This window comes from Ranitomeya variabilis, chromosome 1 (genome assembly GCF_051348905.1).
Source record: "Ranitomeya variabilis isolate aRanVar5 chromosome 1, aRanVar5.hap1, whole genome shotgun sequence".
In the NCBI taxonomy this organism is placed as follows: domain Eukaryota; kingdom Metazoa; phylum Chordata; class Amphibia; order Anura; family Dendrobatidae; genus Ranitomeya; species Ranitomeya variabilis.
In genome coordinates this window covers 899,763,835-899,779,295 of record NC_135232.1, presented here as the reverse complement: position 1 = coordinate 899,779,295, position 15,461 = coordinate 899,763,835, and the positions used below count along the sequence as shown (strand labels likewise).

Here is a 15,461-nt window from a genome sequence, read left to right as displayed (position 1 = left end):
ATGTGTCAACCGACCAGCCTGCGATCCTTCAGTTCAGACAGGTCCCACACGATGAGCCACCACAACTATACTAGGGGCAGTGCCATCATAGACGACTCCGTCATCATTCCTCATGACCAGGTGGGTGATCATTCTACACTCTATACAGCAGCTCGGTATGTGTGTAATACGCCTCCTAAATATATTGCCAAAGATGTAATTTTTTTGCTTCCAGCAACCGTTATCCATTCCTCCAGGAGAAATAAGGATACTTATCAGAGTTATGCTATTAGAACAATAATTGAGCCTCTAAAAATGTGAAGCTGCCCATCAAAACTCCATAAGTGTCATACACATGGCACGGAGGCTAAATGGTGGCACACATTGCCCTGGACAGCTCTATCCTACAGGGACTATGTGCCACCATATACATCTGTTTGGGGTGCCACTCAGTATGTTTGTAGCTATCCTTACATAGAAGCTGTTCTGGAGGAACTTATTACAGCTGTATTACTATTATTCTTTATTATTATACATTTTTATAGCTCCATTTATTCCATGGCGCTTTACATGTGAACGGGGCAAATATAGACAAGTACAATAAACATGAGGAAAACAAGGCACACAAAAGTACAGGAGGAGAGAGGACCCTGCCCACGAGGGCTCACAGTCTACAGGTGATGGGTGAGGATACACTAGGAGAGGGTAGAGTTGGTCATGCGGCGGTTCAGCAGACAGAGGATCGCTGCAGGTTGTAGGCTTATCGGAAGAGGTTGGTCTTCAGGTTCCTTTTGAAGGTTTCCTGGTAGGCGAGAGCCTGATGTGTTGGGGTAGAGAGTTCCAGAGTATAGGGGAAGCCTGGGAGAAGTCTTGTATGCGGTTGTGGGAGAAATAGATGAGAGAGGAGTAGAGAAGGAGATCATGAGAAGATCGAAGGTTGTGTGTAAGTAGGTATCAGGAGACCATGTCACAGATGTATGGAGGAGACAGGTTGTGAATGGCTTTGTATGTCATTGTTAGTGTTATTAACTGTAGCTTCTGGGCAATAGGAAGCCAATGAAGGGCCTGGCAGAGAGGAGAGGCTGGGGAATAATGGGGAGACAGGTGGATTAGTCAGGCAGCAGACTTTAGGATGGATTGGAGTGGTGCTAGAGGAGAGGCCAGAGAGTAGGAGGTTGCAGTCGTCTAGGCGGGAGATGATAAGGGCATGCACTAGTGTTTTTTGGGGTTTCATGGTCAAGGAATGTACGGATCCGGGAAATGTTTTTGAGATGGAATCGGCAGGATGAGGCAAGGGCTTGGATATGTGGCTTGAAAGAGAGGGCAGAGTCAAGGATCACCCCGAGGCACTGAGCGTGCGGCACTGGGGAAAGTGAGCAGCCATTGACATTAATGGATGAGTCGGTGGAGGGGTAGAGTGAGGTGGGGGAAAGATGATGAATTCTGTTTTGTCCATGTTCAGTTTTAGAAAGCGAGCAGAAAAGAAAGATGAAATAGCAGACAGACATTGTGGGATTTTGGTCAGTAAGGAAGTGAGGTCAGGTCCAGATAGATAGATCTGCGTTATCAGCGTAGAGATGATATTGTAAACCGTGGGATTCTATAAGCTGTCCCAGGTTGAAGGTGTAGATGGAGAAGAGTAGGGGTCCTAGAACTGAGCCTTGGGGAACACCGACCGGGGGCGACATGAGGAGGTGGTGTCCGAGAGGGAGACACTGAATGGTCGGTCTGTTAGATATGACAAGATCCATGATAGGGCCAAGTCTGTGATGCCAAGAGATGAGAGAATCTGTAACAGGAGGGAATGGTCCACAATGTCGAAGGCAGAAGACAGGTCCAGGAGGAGAAGGACAGAATAGTGTCGCTTGCTCTTGGCGGTTAGTAGGTTTTTGGTCACTTTAGTTAGGGTAGTTTCAGTTGAGTGATGTGGTCGGAAGCCATATTGTAACAGGTCAGTGAGGGAGCAGGAGGAGAGATGGGAGGACAGTTCAAGATAGATGTGCTGTTCCAGTAGTTTCGAGGCATAAGGGAGAAGGGATATCGGGCGATAGCTGGACACAGAGGGTGGGTCGAGGGAGAGTTTTTTGAGGATAGGTGTGATTGATGCATGTTTGTAAGTGAGAGGTTGAAGAGTTGTGTTAGGGTTGGGATGAAGACTTTGGCGAGGTTAGGGATGAGGTGGGACGGGAGCGGGTCAAGCGTGCAAGTGGTGAGATGTGATCTTGACAGAAGGGTGGAGAGCTGATCGTCTAATGGTGGAGAAGCTGGCTTTGGAAGAACAGGGCTGAGCGGTCAAGAGGAGGGGCATTGGGGGCTGCATGCCAAAGCATTGTCTGATGTTATCGATCTTCTGCTTAAAGAAAGAGGCAAAGTTTTCAGCAGAAATGAGAGGAGAGGGAGGAGGTGCTTGGCGACGCAGTAGAGAATTGAAAGTGTTGAAGAGCTGTTTAGGGTTGTGAGTCAGGGAGGATATGAGAGCAGAGGTGTATCTAGGGTTTCTGGCACCCGGGGCAAGAATTCATTTTGGCGCAAACCCCCACCCCGGACGTATGTGATTTGCACACTTAGTCATCTACCCACGAGCTCCTCTCCCTAATGCTCTCAATGTTCAGTGAAAAACTGAGAGAAGCAGAAGAGAAGCTCGTTGTCACAGGGCCACAAGTATGAAACTCACATATGAGTGAAGTGTCCATTTGATGACTACTGGAACCTGCAGAGCTGAATCCTGACATTGCAGGCTTCTGAGTTTTCACAACTAATGCACTGCACACTTTTAGGATTCTCCCTTGCCGGTGGACAGTCATGTCAGCACAAGCATGTGATTTGGATACTTCTGACCACAATCCGACTGGACCTGCACGGCCTCACTCAGTTCATTTCATTGAGTGAGGCCACACATGTCTAGTCAGCATGTGACCGCATGTATGTAAATCACCGGCACAAGAGAATCCTGACAGCGTGCAGTGCGCACTGTGAGGAGTCAGAAGTCTGCAGTCACAAAGAATGACTGCAGACTCATTACAAACCTGGACATTCCCTTTAATGCTCCTAACATCAATAAAAACATGAGTTAGTCAGTATCACAAATAACATTTACATCCAGGTACCTTTATAGGTGATGTCGTCTCTCGAGCCGTTCCCCTTTTCTTTATCTTGTCCAGACCCCATGATGAGTTTTCTCATCCACAGCCGTCTCTGAAGACTGCCATCTTCTCCGCTCTTTTGCAGAAAATCTCCACATGATGCCCTTAAAGATACAAGTGTCATTATAATGCTCCTGAATAAAAAATTGCCCCTCACTATATTGTCTGCATAAAATATGACCCCCACACTGTCCCTCTTATGGTACATGCTCTTCACACTGACCTCTCCTTTCCATACCGGCCCCCTCTTCACACTGTCCTCTCACACTGTGTCCCCCCCTATAGGGCCCAGTATTTATACTGTACTCTCATCACACTCCCCCTCCTTGGTATACTGTCCTCTCCTGGCTGTGCCCTTACACTGTCCCCCCATGCTACGCATGCACACATCCCAACACCCTCACTCCCCGTACTCTTTCCACATACCTTTTTCACATCGCTACTCATACTGTGTCTGCATACATTCCCCCGTTTGCTCCCCAAACTGTCTACACCCATCCCCCATACTGTTTCCTCATATATGCCCCCCATTCCCCGGTACTGTTTCCTCATACATGCCCCCCCATCTCCCCCTTTGCTCTTCATTTTGTGTCCTCAAATCTCCCCCACACATTACATCCCCCCATCCCCACTCCAAATATCACCTCACACATTAAGTCCCCCATCCCCATGACAAATCTCCCCCCATACACATTCAATCCCCCATCCCCACACACAAAAAATCCCCCCATCTCCACTCACATTAAATCCCTTCCCCACAATAAATCCCCCCATCTCCACTCATACTAAATCTCCCCCATCCAATAATAAATCCCCCCATCCCCACTCATATTAAATCTCCCCCCCACAATAAATCCCCCCATCTCCACTCATTATATATCCCCCATCCAATAATAAATCCCACCATCCCCACTCACATTAAATCCCCCCCACAATATATCCCCCCCCCCCCCATTCCCATTCACATTAAATCCCCCCTTCCCCTGCATCTTCGGTGTCTTCAGCTCCACTGGAGCACTTACCACTGATCTCTGACTCTGCTCTGCAGCGCGGGCGAGTGACGTCAGCAGCGTGATCACATGACCTGATCACGCTGCTGGCGTCGCTCTGACCCAGCAGTCAGAGCTTCAATTGTACTCGCATCTCAGATGCAGTACAATTGAACACTGGGAGCCGGCGCGCTGCAGCTTCTCTGTGCTGGCTGTCAGCTTGACAGTCGGAGCAGAGAACAGCTGACTCCCAGTGCGGGGGGCTGCAGAATGCAGCCGCCGGGGAAGACACTGCGGACCGCCGCTTTATGTGTCCCGACTGCGCCCCTCTGCCGGCTGCGCCCAGGGCACATGCCTCGGCTGCCCCCCCCTAGATACGCCACTGTATGAGAGATGAAAAGTAGCTTTGTTTTGTGGCAGCGAGAGGACTTGAATCTAGTGAGGGACTGCTTGTATGCGATAAACTGCTCAGCAGAACAAGATCTCTTGCATCTCCGCTCAGTGACCCTGGAAGCACGTCTCAGTTTGATCAGGCTTGTCAGAAAGGGCTGCCTGTTGATTGTACAAGTTTTGCTATGCGTGAGGGGGGCGGCTGTTATTGTGGTGTTAAAAATATAAAAAAAATAAAAAAGCTGTAGTCTACCCAGACTGCCACCACACATGACCACACAGGTTTTGCAGGTTTTGTCTTTACCTGTAATATATTGTGCATAGTAATTTTCTTCTGCTTTACTGTCTAGGTCTCATATTTAACAAAGACCGAACAAAACTCATATCGTCTAAGCTGGGGGAACGACAACCTGGACAATGTGGCACTCTCCTCCAGCCCCATCCATTCTGGGTGAGTAAAGATGTTCTACAGAAAAATATTGTAAGCATTTCTCGCCTTAATCTTACAAAAAAAGAAAGGGTTTGTGGCCATCATAGAAAGATGAGAAAGCCGCTATGTACCCGGCGGAGTCAATGCACTGACGTATGTGTTAAATGATGGCTATTTTACAGTCACAGTACATTTATGGTGCAGTAGTCTAACTCTGTATTAATGTGTAGAAAGCATCTTATGTTGTCAGAGCTGCTTTTATCACGTTCATGTTGTTCGGGGAATTATTTCGGTGACATAAGTGGGAGTTGTTATCTCCGCTTTCCTCGCTGGAGTGTAAGATCACACTAAATGCCTCTCACTATTAGAGGAGAGGTAGGCCTAGGGAAACTCATCAGGTAATCATGGCGGAATCTGACGTAGCCAGCTTTTCTGTTACCGTGGGCATAGCTTGGTCCCCCCAGTCTGCAGCTATAGCATTAGAGCAAGGCCATGCAGAGCGGATGCATGATTTCACAGGAATTAGCACGGTTATTAAATGAATGTCAGTTGTTAATGATGTCGTGAGTCTGTAATTACAACTGCCGTTTACCTGTACGATTCTGGTCAACTGGAATTGTTGCTCTATTCACGGGAAGGAATCAAGTTTGTGAAAACAGGTTCCCATCACATTTGACATTTATGGCATCCTGGGGGAGTGCAGATTGCATCACTGCCATACATTCTTATGGTGGAAATATACACATGTGCCGCACCTCCTGGACACTGTATATTCAGTGCCCACCTTCCTTATCATCTAGGCTCTCTGTGGCTTTAATTGGAGACTGTGGCCGGATAAAACCACAGGGAGGAAGCATTCGGTATTCTAGCAAATAATGGGGCTCAGGATAGGAGGGCCCATGTGCAAGAACAGTATATGGGCCTCTCAATGGCTGCTTACTGCTTTGGAGGTGGTCCCCCTTCCTCTTGGGCCTTTGTGTGGCTGCACTGGTAACACCAATGGTATGTCTATCCCTGCCACCTTAATCCTCTTTCAGTACCGTGCAGCTGCCCCCTGGGCTTGCTGAGTGTCCTGCTGTGGGCTGCCCTCTGGTGCGAGGCCAACCCTTAAGGTACTGTCACACAGTCACACTTTGGACGCTACGACGGCACGATCCGTGACGTCGCAGCGTCGTATGAGTATCGCTCCAGCGTCGTAGACTGCGGTCACACGTTGCAATCACGGCGCTGGAGCGATGCCGAAGTCCCCGGGTAACCAGGGTAAACATCGGGTTACTAAGCGCAGGGCTGCGCTTAGTAACCCGATGTTTACCCTGGTTACTAGCGTAAACGTAAAAAAAACAAACCGTACATATTCACATTCCGGCGTTCTGCTTCTCTCCACTGTGTAAGCAGCAGAGCCGGAAAGCAGAGCGGTGACGTCAGACGTCACCGATGTGCTCGCTTTCCGGCCGGCAGGCGCTCACAGTGCAGAGAAGCTGAGACGCCGGAGGACAGACACCGGAATGTAAGTATGTACTGTTTGTTTTTTTTTACTTTTACGCTGGTAACCAGGGTAAACATCGGGTTACTAAGCGCGGCCCTGCGCTTAGTTACCCGATGTTTACCCTGGTTACAAGCGAACACATCGCTGGATCGCTGTCACACACAACGATCCAGCGATGTCAGCGGGTGATCAAGCGACGAAAGAAAGTTCCAAACGATCTGCTACGACGTACGATTCTCAGCAGGATCCCTGATCGCTGCTGCGTGTCAGACACAGCGATATCGTATGGATATCGCTGGAACGTCACGGATCGTACCGTCGTAGCGATCAAAGTGTGACTGTGTGACAGTACCCTTAATCCTAGTCTGCCTGTCGTGACCTTATTGAGTCTCTTGTCCAAACTGGACGATGAAAAGCAAACTGCCCGGGTGATCCGAATTGGAGCAGCACTGTAGGGAGAGCGGATTATTGCACAGTGGTCACTTACATAACTTGGTGATTCTGAGCTTGCTGGAGCGGGAGTCATACTTCTGAGGAGCTTTCTTTACTAAATGCTCTAATAGTATGGACAACACTTGCAATAATCATATCTACATGTAGTAGTTTAGTATTTCTAGGATTGCGAGGTTACCTTTATGGTATGTCTTGGCATATTTTGCAGATAAGGGAAATAGCGGCATGCTTATCAATCACAAGATCCAGTGTGGCATAAAGTCATGCCGAATCCTAGATATACTATATACTGTATGTGTGCACACATTGTTATAGGAAATATAGTTCTAATGGGGTATTTCTGCGGAAATGCTGCATGTGTTTTGTGTAGTCGAAAAGTTACATACCAGTATTTTTATTATTGTCTTTAACTTTCATTAAGTAGCAGAGAAATTGGGGTCCTTCTTCTAAGGGCTGCTTGTAAATCAGTCCGAGCATGGCCCACAATGCACGGAGTGGCCCCAGGTCTCCCAACCCAAATGTGACGGGGGTTATATATGTGTATGAGGCTGTGGAGCTTGGGTCAGGTGAACCGAGGGCCAGTTCATGTATTGGGGTTGGACCAATTTGCACGGATGTCTGAAGCAGCCCTTATTTTGTCTGTATGACTAAAGTACACTTATTTTCTACATCGACTTCCACATGTGGCTATAGAATGGAGCAGGAACCCTGTCAGAATGGCCATATGCCATATTTGATAAGTGCGTTACCATCCAGCAAAGTCTTTATATGCTCACGATGGTTTTGCTTTGACAATTGCTCTTATGCAACAATGGAATTATCGAAGTAACAAGTTTTATAAACGCAGTGAAAAGAGGTTGTGAGTCTGCGGGGTTAAAGAGCCAATAAACGGGTCCATTCTTCCCCTTAGGATATCACGAATGCGTTAGTTCTCTGTAAGTGATGTGATTATGGATATACCTCTGCTACCTTTATTACCGCTGTCTCTTTTTCTATGCTTTCATTTCTCATGACTAATTTGTTCTGTTGCAGCCGCATGTCTCCTTGTCTTGACCGAGACCACAGCAGGTGATCCTTTGTGTTCAATATGTGATTGCATTATTTCCACATTGTCTGCCAATAATTCACATCAGGATGCTTTAGTGTTTTGACGTCAATTGATTGGCACAACCGCATGCATTGGACAAATTTTCAGAATGTGCTACTTCTAAATACATTCCTGCCAAAAGATACCTCTTAAAATAATTGTAGTTGCAGATAACAGCCAATCCAGCCACTCCAGGAATGCTTTTTCAGGCCTAATCACATGCTTTATAGAAGAGAAAGATGATGGTGCAATCTAATTGCTAATATTACAGGCGTGGACCTGTCTTGTTGGCATAGCCCTTAGGAACAGGGTGTATAGGAGGCTGCGGTATACTCCTGCAATATGCAATGGAGCACTTTGTGTGATCTCTTCTCCTAATGGCAGTCTTTAATAATACATCCTACTGCCATGATAGGTGTGTTTAATAAGGAAGACCTAATATGTGAAAGCAGTCCACAGATTAACGAGAAGGTTCAATTCAGAAACTATGGCCCCGATTCATCAAAGTGGTTATGCCAAAATAGATTTGAAGAGTAACAAAATGTTTGATTAACTCCTCAAAGTTGCACAAAAAATTGCAACTTTTGACTTTTTCATGTCAGTTGCGCCAAGCTCCGCTAAAGTGGTTTGAACTGAGGCAAAAGGGAGCATCTACAGTAATAATCATTGCACACAGGGCTCATGCACATGAACAACTGGTTTTCACAGATAGCACTCGTACCTATGATATTTTACGGGGATGTGCACATGTCCCATTTTTTTCCTCAGGCTGAGTGGTCCATGGAAAAAATCAGAGACCTGTTCAATTTTGATCCAAGGGACTGGATTAAAATTGGCAATGCAAGTCTATGGGTCTGTGAAAAGAATCAGACTGCTCTTGGATGACATAAAGGACAAGGTGGAGACATGTATGAGAAAAACTGATGCCATTCTGATCAAACTCTAATCTAGGTATGATCAGAATAATCGGTCTGTTTTTCATGTATAGGCCACATTCACGCATTCAGTATTTGGTCAGTATGTAGCATCAATATGTGTAAGCCAAAACTAGGAGTGGGTGATAAATACAGAAGTGGTGACATGTCTCTATTATACTTGTTCCACTCCTTATTTTGGCTTACAAATGCTAATGTAAAATACTGACCAAATACCGACCATGTGAATGTGGCCATATGGAGACATCGGGCATGGGACCCTACCCTAAGACTGGATGAATGTGTGAGCCCATGAAGGGAGTTAGTCCATCAGCATGTGCAGTTATTTTGCCACTAAATCTGAAGGAACCTGATTTCTGTGAATGGCACAGCTCACAATGGATCGTGTAGTTTCTCAGTGGAAACTTTTAGAGCATTTTGAGCAGATGATTGTTTGTTAATGTGAATAATATGCACAATATGGCACTCCTATTAAGTACAATGTAACTGTATCCATGGCATCAATACCAAACATACTCCATGTCTTACCCTTCGAACATTGTCATTTACCGGCTGTTTTTGCACAAATGCATGTTAGTTGTTTTTATTATGTGGACTGAAAAAAATTAAATAGTCATTGGAGCAAAATTTTTGCAACATTTGAGAGGAATAGTTTTTCAGGCAGTCTTATAAACCTGGCATTAGTCTAAAAAGTGTTATGCACAATAATACTCCTTTAAGTTAAGGACATTTTAAGGCCATTGGCTTTCTAATAAACCTGTGAGGTTTTACATTCCGAAACATATGTTAGACTAATAGGCCAAGTTCACACATGACGGATATGCTATAGATTGTTCATCTAGATTTCAGATGGAAAATCTGCAGCATATTACAGTAGCAGCAAAGTAAGATTTTACTAAGTGTCATCAACATGCTGCAGAAACAAAGTTACAAGGTAAATTGACCTGCAGTGTGGATTTTAAGGTCCCACTTGGCATAAACGCTTCCTGTTGCGTTTTTTTTTTTTTGTGAAGAAAATCTGGATGCAAAATGGATGTAATTTCATGAAAACTCATGCCGACTGGGCTGTGGGAAAGTGTGGGTTTTTTGGGGGCCACACGCTTTTCCTTTTTTCCCTCCCAGTATTTATTCAGTTTTCCAGTATGTATATTAGGGTGTTTCATTTTGTATGGTAAAAATTAAAATGTCACATTTTTGCAGACTTTGCTTACGCCCCGAGTCTCACTAATGTAAAAAGTATATATGCCAATTTTCAAGATGATCGAACTATGTTTAGAGGTTGCACACTTTTCAGTTTAATAAAAGCACGCAAAAAAACAGATTTTCAATGTTAAGTATTTTTTATTAGAAATTCAAACAATTAAAAACTTAGAATAATAGTGACAATAAACAGTAACATTGATAGGCAGTATCATACGTATTAAATGATTTACACTAATGTGCTGTGAAAGATGCAACTCCTTTTGTTCGCTTGGTGACGGCTTTTCTATGATATTTGACAACTCTTAACAAGAACTGTTTCGGTTGTTCATCTCTGTTTGAATTATTAAATTTCTTTATCAGAGCAATGCCCCTTTCTGAGGTGTCATTCACCACCTTATGGAGCTTCTTAGTGTATCACTGCAATATTCTTCTACATCGTGGATCCCAAAATTCAATTCAAAGAAGGTCTTTGTTTTACTTGTAACAAAATCGCTGAGGTCTTTTCCTTCAAAAATTAGGTTTTTACCTTCCAACTGTTTCAGCTCCTTTTTCTTTGCAGGTTTCATTCTTACATTTTAAAACATCTTATCCTTCTCAGCCTGACTAATACGTTCATCCAAAAATGCAAATCCTATGTTAGTTTCTGACAGATACCAAATGTGACTCTTAGCCACTGTGAGGGCACTTTCTCTGACATCTTTATCTGGATAATATTGCAAAAGCTGTAGCATCTCCAAAGCATTCTTTGGAGCCCATCGACTTACAACTGCCTCGTGCCAAAAGCGGACATATATTAGACAGACAAAACACACTACTTTTCTTATTCCTTTCAATTCAGTATTAGAAATATGCAATTGTTTAGTGAATAGCACAATTTTGAGTACATATATGGCCTTTGCCATCCACCTTGCTTCAGTCAGAGCCCCTGGAACCCTAAATTCGAAATAGTTTTCATCCCAGCCTCCAAGATATAGAAATGATAGTTCTAATAGCTCTTTGTAATCTTCTCTTGGATGACTGCCATCTTGCAAGACATTGTTCAGGTAGTCCACTATTTTCACACGTTGTTCTTCTAGAAAACCTTGAATGGGAATTTCTTCATCTAACATCGTGAAATAGGACTTCTTATTAACTGAATTCGACTGATTTTGGAACTTTCGGAAAATCTGGATGTCAGGACAACTTGATGGGATGTTACAACAGTTACCAAACACTCCTTTCAAGATTAATTCGTGGGTGTGGTGGCGGCAAGCCAACCACAACAATGGTCTCCCAAATTCAGTTTCAATTTTGATACATGCTCCTTGGATCATTCCTGTATTAGATGCAGTTGTATCGAAAGATATACCAATGATAAGGTCACATAGTGCGAATCGGTCCACCTCCTGAATAACAACTTCAACCATTAGCTCACCAGTACCCTTCTGGGCAACAGGTATGTGATAGAAATATATATATCATATAGATCTCACTTGCATGTATACTGCTTTATAATCATATATTCATATACTCACAGCTAATATATACATTATAATCAATGGCTTAAAATGGCTGACATAAACTGATATAAGCCAGACAGATTGTATGGGGTTTTCCATCTCAAAAACAGGAAGTTAGGCCAGATGTCCTGAAATAATGTCTAGAATATCGCTAAGTCTTGCTGAAATAGCAGGATAAGGGTCACAGCTACGTCCAAGAGTGCTGATCAGATGTCTCAACTCTGTCCTAGATGCAGAGAGCTCAATTTTAGTTGCTTAATCAGCACTCATATGTGCATTAATCACAATATTCCATATATGTTTAGATAACCAATGACAGAGGAGCTAGACAATATGGTAATTAACTAACCACCCCTAACAACCCCTAACCACTCCTTTCTATATGCAATTATAAAACTATGTATGTACAATAAAGTATCAGTATTGATGGAATGTTATTGACACAACAATGGTGTGCAGTCTCATTCCTTGAGCGCTCAAAATCAGGTACGCCAAGCAAATGCTCAAAATCTTTTCCAGTTTCAAGAACAGCAGCTCTATCCTCTAGAGTTTTGACACTCCCTCAGGCAACAATTCGCTATCCCAATGTAAGATTAAATGAGGAGGATTTTCAACCAGTGACTTTTCCATGTTCTCAGCCATTTGTCTTCTGTTAATCGCCCGAGCTTGGAAAACGGTAGATGGAGATATGGAAATGCATGAAACATCGTGAACAAAGCTTTTTGCAGTTGCAATAAATGAAGTACTTGCTTGTCGAATGGAGAGTTGTTCTCGATCCCATGTAGCCGTGAGTGTGTGATCAAGAGGTTTTAATCTACGACCTGCACAAGGTTTTTTCACTGGTGGTGCAGAAAATTTGTCCTCTTCGTGAATTGATGATGATGGAAATGAGACTGAGTGTTCCACTGTTCATTTTGGCGATTTCTTTATAATGTTTCTCCTTGTATGCCTCCTTTTTTTTCTGCATTTATTTTCTTTTTAGTTTGTGAGGCAAGGACCTTATCTACACCACTCATTGATAAACTCATATAATCCGCTTTGTGACATAAGGAATGCTTTATCGTCTTCTAGTACGCTATTCATGGAGATCACATTTTGCCTGGCAATATCAAATAGCTCAACAAGATCACCTTTCCAAATCTATTTACTTTGTCAATGTTTCTTGATTTCTCTTTACCCAGATGTTGATATTCCTTGTATACCTTCTGTATACGAGTTTGGATATTCTCCTCTGTCATGACAGGGATACTTGCTTTCTTCCACACTTCCTTTAGTTTAATACTTGTGGATTTAGCAGCACACGAGAGTGTTTCTTTCATTCCCTTGTGATGGTAAATAAAAACTAAAAGCACGTGTTCCTTGGAAGGGAATTGAGCTCCCAAAAATTCACCACCAGGCACCTATTCAAGTAACCAAATTCCCTTTCTAGTACTCTTTTTCAGTTAAACTACCCGCAAAACATAATAGAAACACAACATACACATTAGTGTGATGTCGATGATACATTTTCATGAATTTCGGTACTTTCAGATAAAAGTGATCAAAGTGTGCAACCTCTAAATATTAATTGATTTCGCTAAAATTTTTTACATGGATCTTTTAGATGACTTAGACCAAGGATTCAAGCAAAGTCATATGAAAATCATAACTTCGGAAAAATGAAACACCCTAATGTATATACTTGTCATAGTTACTACTATATATTTCTTGACTAGTTTGCTATTTTCTAGATAAAATAAAGAAATGTTGTTACAAGTAGCTCTTATAACACTATGGGATCATCTTTTTGATGAAACAATAAGTGTCTTATGGCTCATCTAGTCCTAGAAGGGCCTCCCACTACAAAACAATTATCTTTAGGCTGCCGTCACACTAGCAGTAGTTGGTCAGTATTTTACATCAGTATTTGTAAGCCAAAACCAGGAGTGGGTGATAAATGCAGAAGTGGTGATGTGTTTCTATTATACTTTTCCTCTATTTGTTCCACTCCTGATTTTGGCTACAAATACTGATGTAATATACTGACCAAATACTGCTAGTGTGACGGCAGCCTTAAAGGGAAGGTGCCACCAGTTTTCTAGTAGTTTTTTTTTTGTGTGAAATTAAGCTTAAAATAGTAAATAAAATGTATTAATGCAATGTTTGCACTGTTTGCAAACATTTCTATATGAAAAATATTATATATTTTCTTACAAATATACATATTTACCACTAGGGGGAGCATTTTCCGTTTTAGACCTCAAGCAGCTATAGTAAGACTTACCAGCTTTACTGTTAGCTGGAAAATTGGGGCAGTAACTGCTGACATCACCATTTCCCTCCCCTTTTGGGTGGTCTAGTATCCCTGGGGCATAATGAAGAGCAGCATCACAGGGCAGAGCCATTTTGTGTGTGACTGCTCTGTGATCTGCTATCACCAGCAGTTACTGCATCAGAAACACAGCTACAGAGTTTACAGAAGAGCAGAACACAGTGGTCTCAGCAGCATGGTGGACTGGAGGAAGAGTGAAGACATGTGGGGTGTATGGAGCGGCATTATCTGAGGGGAGCTGTCTGTGACTCATCCTTCAGTAAGATAAGAAGGAGCTCAAGGTCTGCAGTGAATGGCCAGGCATTGTGGAGGGAGGGGAGAGATACATTAGTATGGCAGAGAGAGACTGATGGGAGAGTGAGACATGTAGAATGATGAGTGAGACATATATGGAGCGTGATGAGAGAGATACACATGGAATAGCAGGGGTGAGACACATTGAGCGTGATGGGGAGAGAGATACACATGAAACAGCAGGGGTGAGACACATGGAACAGCAGGGGTGAGACACTTGGAGCGTGATGGGGAGAGAGATACATATGCTCCACTTCTGCATTTATCAATCACTCCTGGTTTTGGATTCCAAATACTGATGCAAAATAGTGACCAAAAAATGCTAGTGTAACGGCAGCCAAATGCATTCCAAAACATCTCTTTTTTTCACCAAAAATATACTTACGTTCTCTGGGCAAGGACCGGTCTCAAAAATGCAAGGATGCGGTGGTATTTGTATTTTCGGATCCTTGCTCCAGAACCACTAGGAAGCCGGCTCTCTTGACGCAGGTCCTTGTTGAAGCGGTCCTTCATCGATCGCCAACGTGTTTTGACTTTGGCCACTGTTGAAAAAACAATACATAATGGTTAGACAATGGTCTTTTGACCGTGCTCACACAACTGTGTATGCTGAGAGAAAATTTCATGACTTTCTCTCATCATACACAGTTGTGTGAGCACGGCCAAGGTCTTGGCTGCATCACACTGAATTGCAATACTTACCAAATGCAGTTCGGACCCGAGTTGGGGCGTTGTCCCAGCCATCCCACAACGCTGTGGCCACCTCATTCCATAGGCGCCGGATCGTTACGTTGTTGGAAGGCAGTGGATCCCAGGTGTCCCACAACGGGACTCGCTCATGGACCAGGGAGATGAGGTGGTCATTGTCTATGAGGTCCTCATCCCGTTGCGGAACCTAAAAAAAAAAAAAGGACATTAATGTTGGAGACATTAACATAAGGAAGAAAGAAAACGGAAGCAGAGAAATGGCATGAATATTGAAAGTAAAAAAAAATTAGTGCAGAAGCAAAAAGGAAAGAAAGAGAAAAGTAAAGAAATGAAGATTCAAGAATTGTAAAGTGAGGATACAATAAACAGTCAGCCAGGTATACTTACACGCTGCCGCCGTGCCAATCGACCATGACTCCGCTGCTCCTGCCCAGTCTCTGCCGCAGTAGAAGTGGTGCTCTGAAAAAAGGAAAAAATAAATTGTCATATGTGTAGATGTGACAGTGAATACTTACCAATCTGAGGAGGCAAGTACTCACTTCGCTGACATTTTC

At 43.6% G+C, this 15,461-nt stretch overlaps 1 protein-coding gene across 3 annotated transcripts in view; it reads left to right on the top strand.

The window, feature by feature from the left end:
• Positions 1-15,461, top strand: part of ANK2 (ankyrin 2) — a 648,838-nt gene that overhangs the window by 537,440 nt on the left and 95,937 nt on the right. For 2 of the 3 annotated variants that reach the window (XM_077278822.1, XM_077278815.1), the window contains exons 25-26: positions 18-120; positions 4,852-4,952. In XM_077278822.1, coding sequence (XP_077134937.1) covers positions 18-120; positions 4,852-4,952 — 204 coding nt within the window. Of the gene's footprint in view, positions 1-17; positions 121-4,851; positions 4,953-7,902; positions 7,939-15,461 lie in introns of all 3 variants that reach the window. The other variant, XM_077278806.1, reaches the window with a different exon arrangement.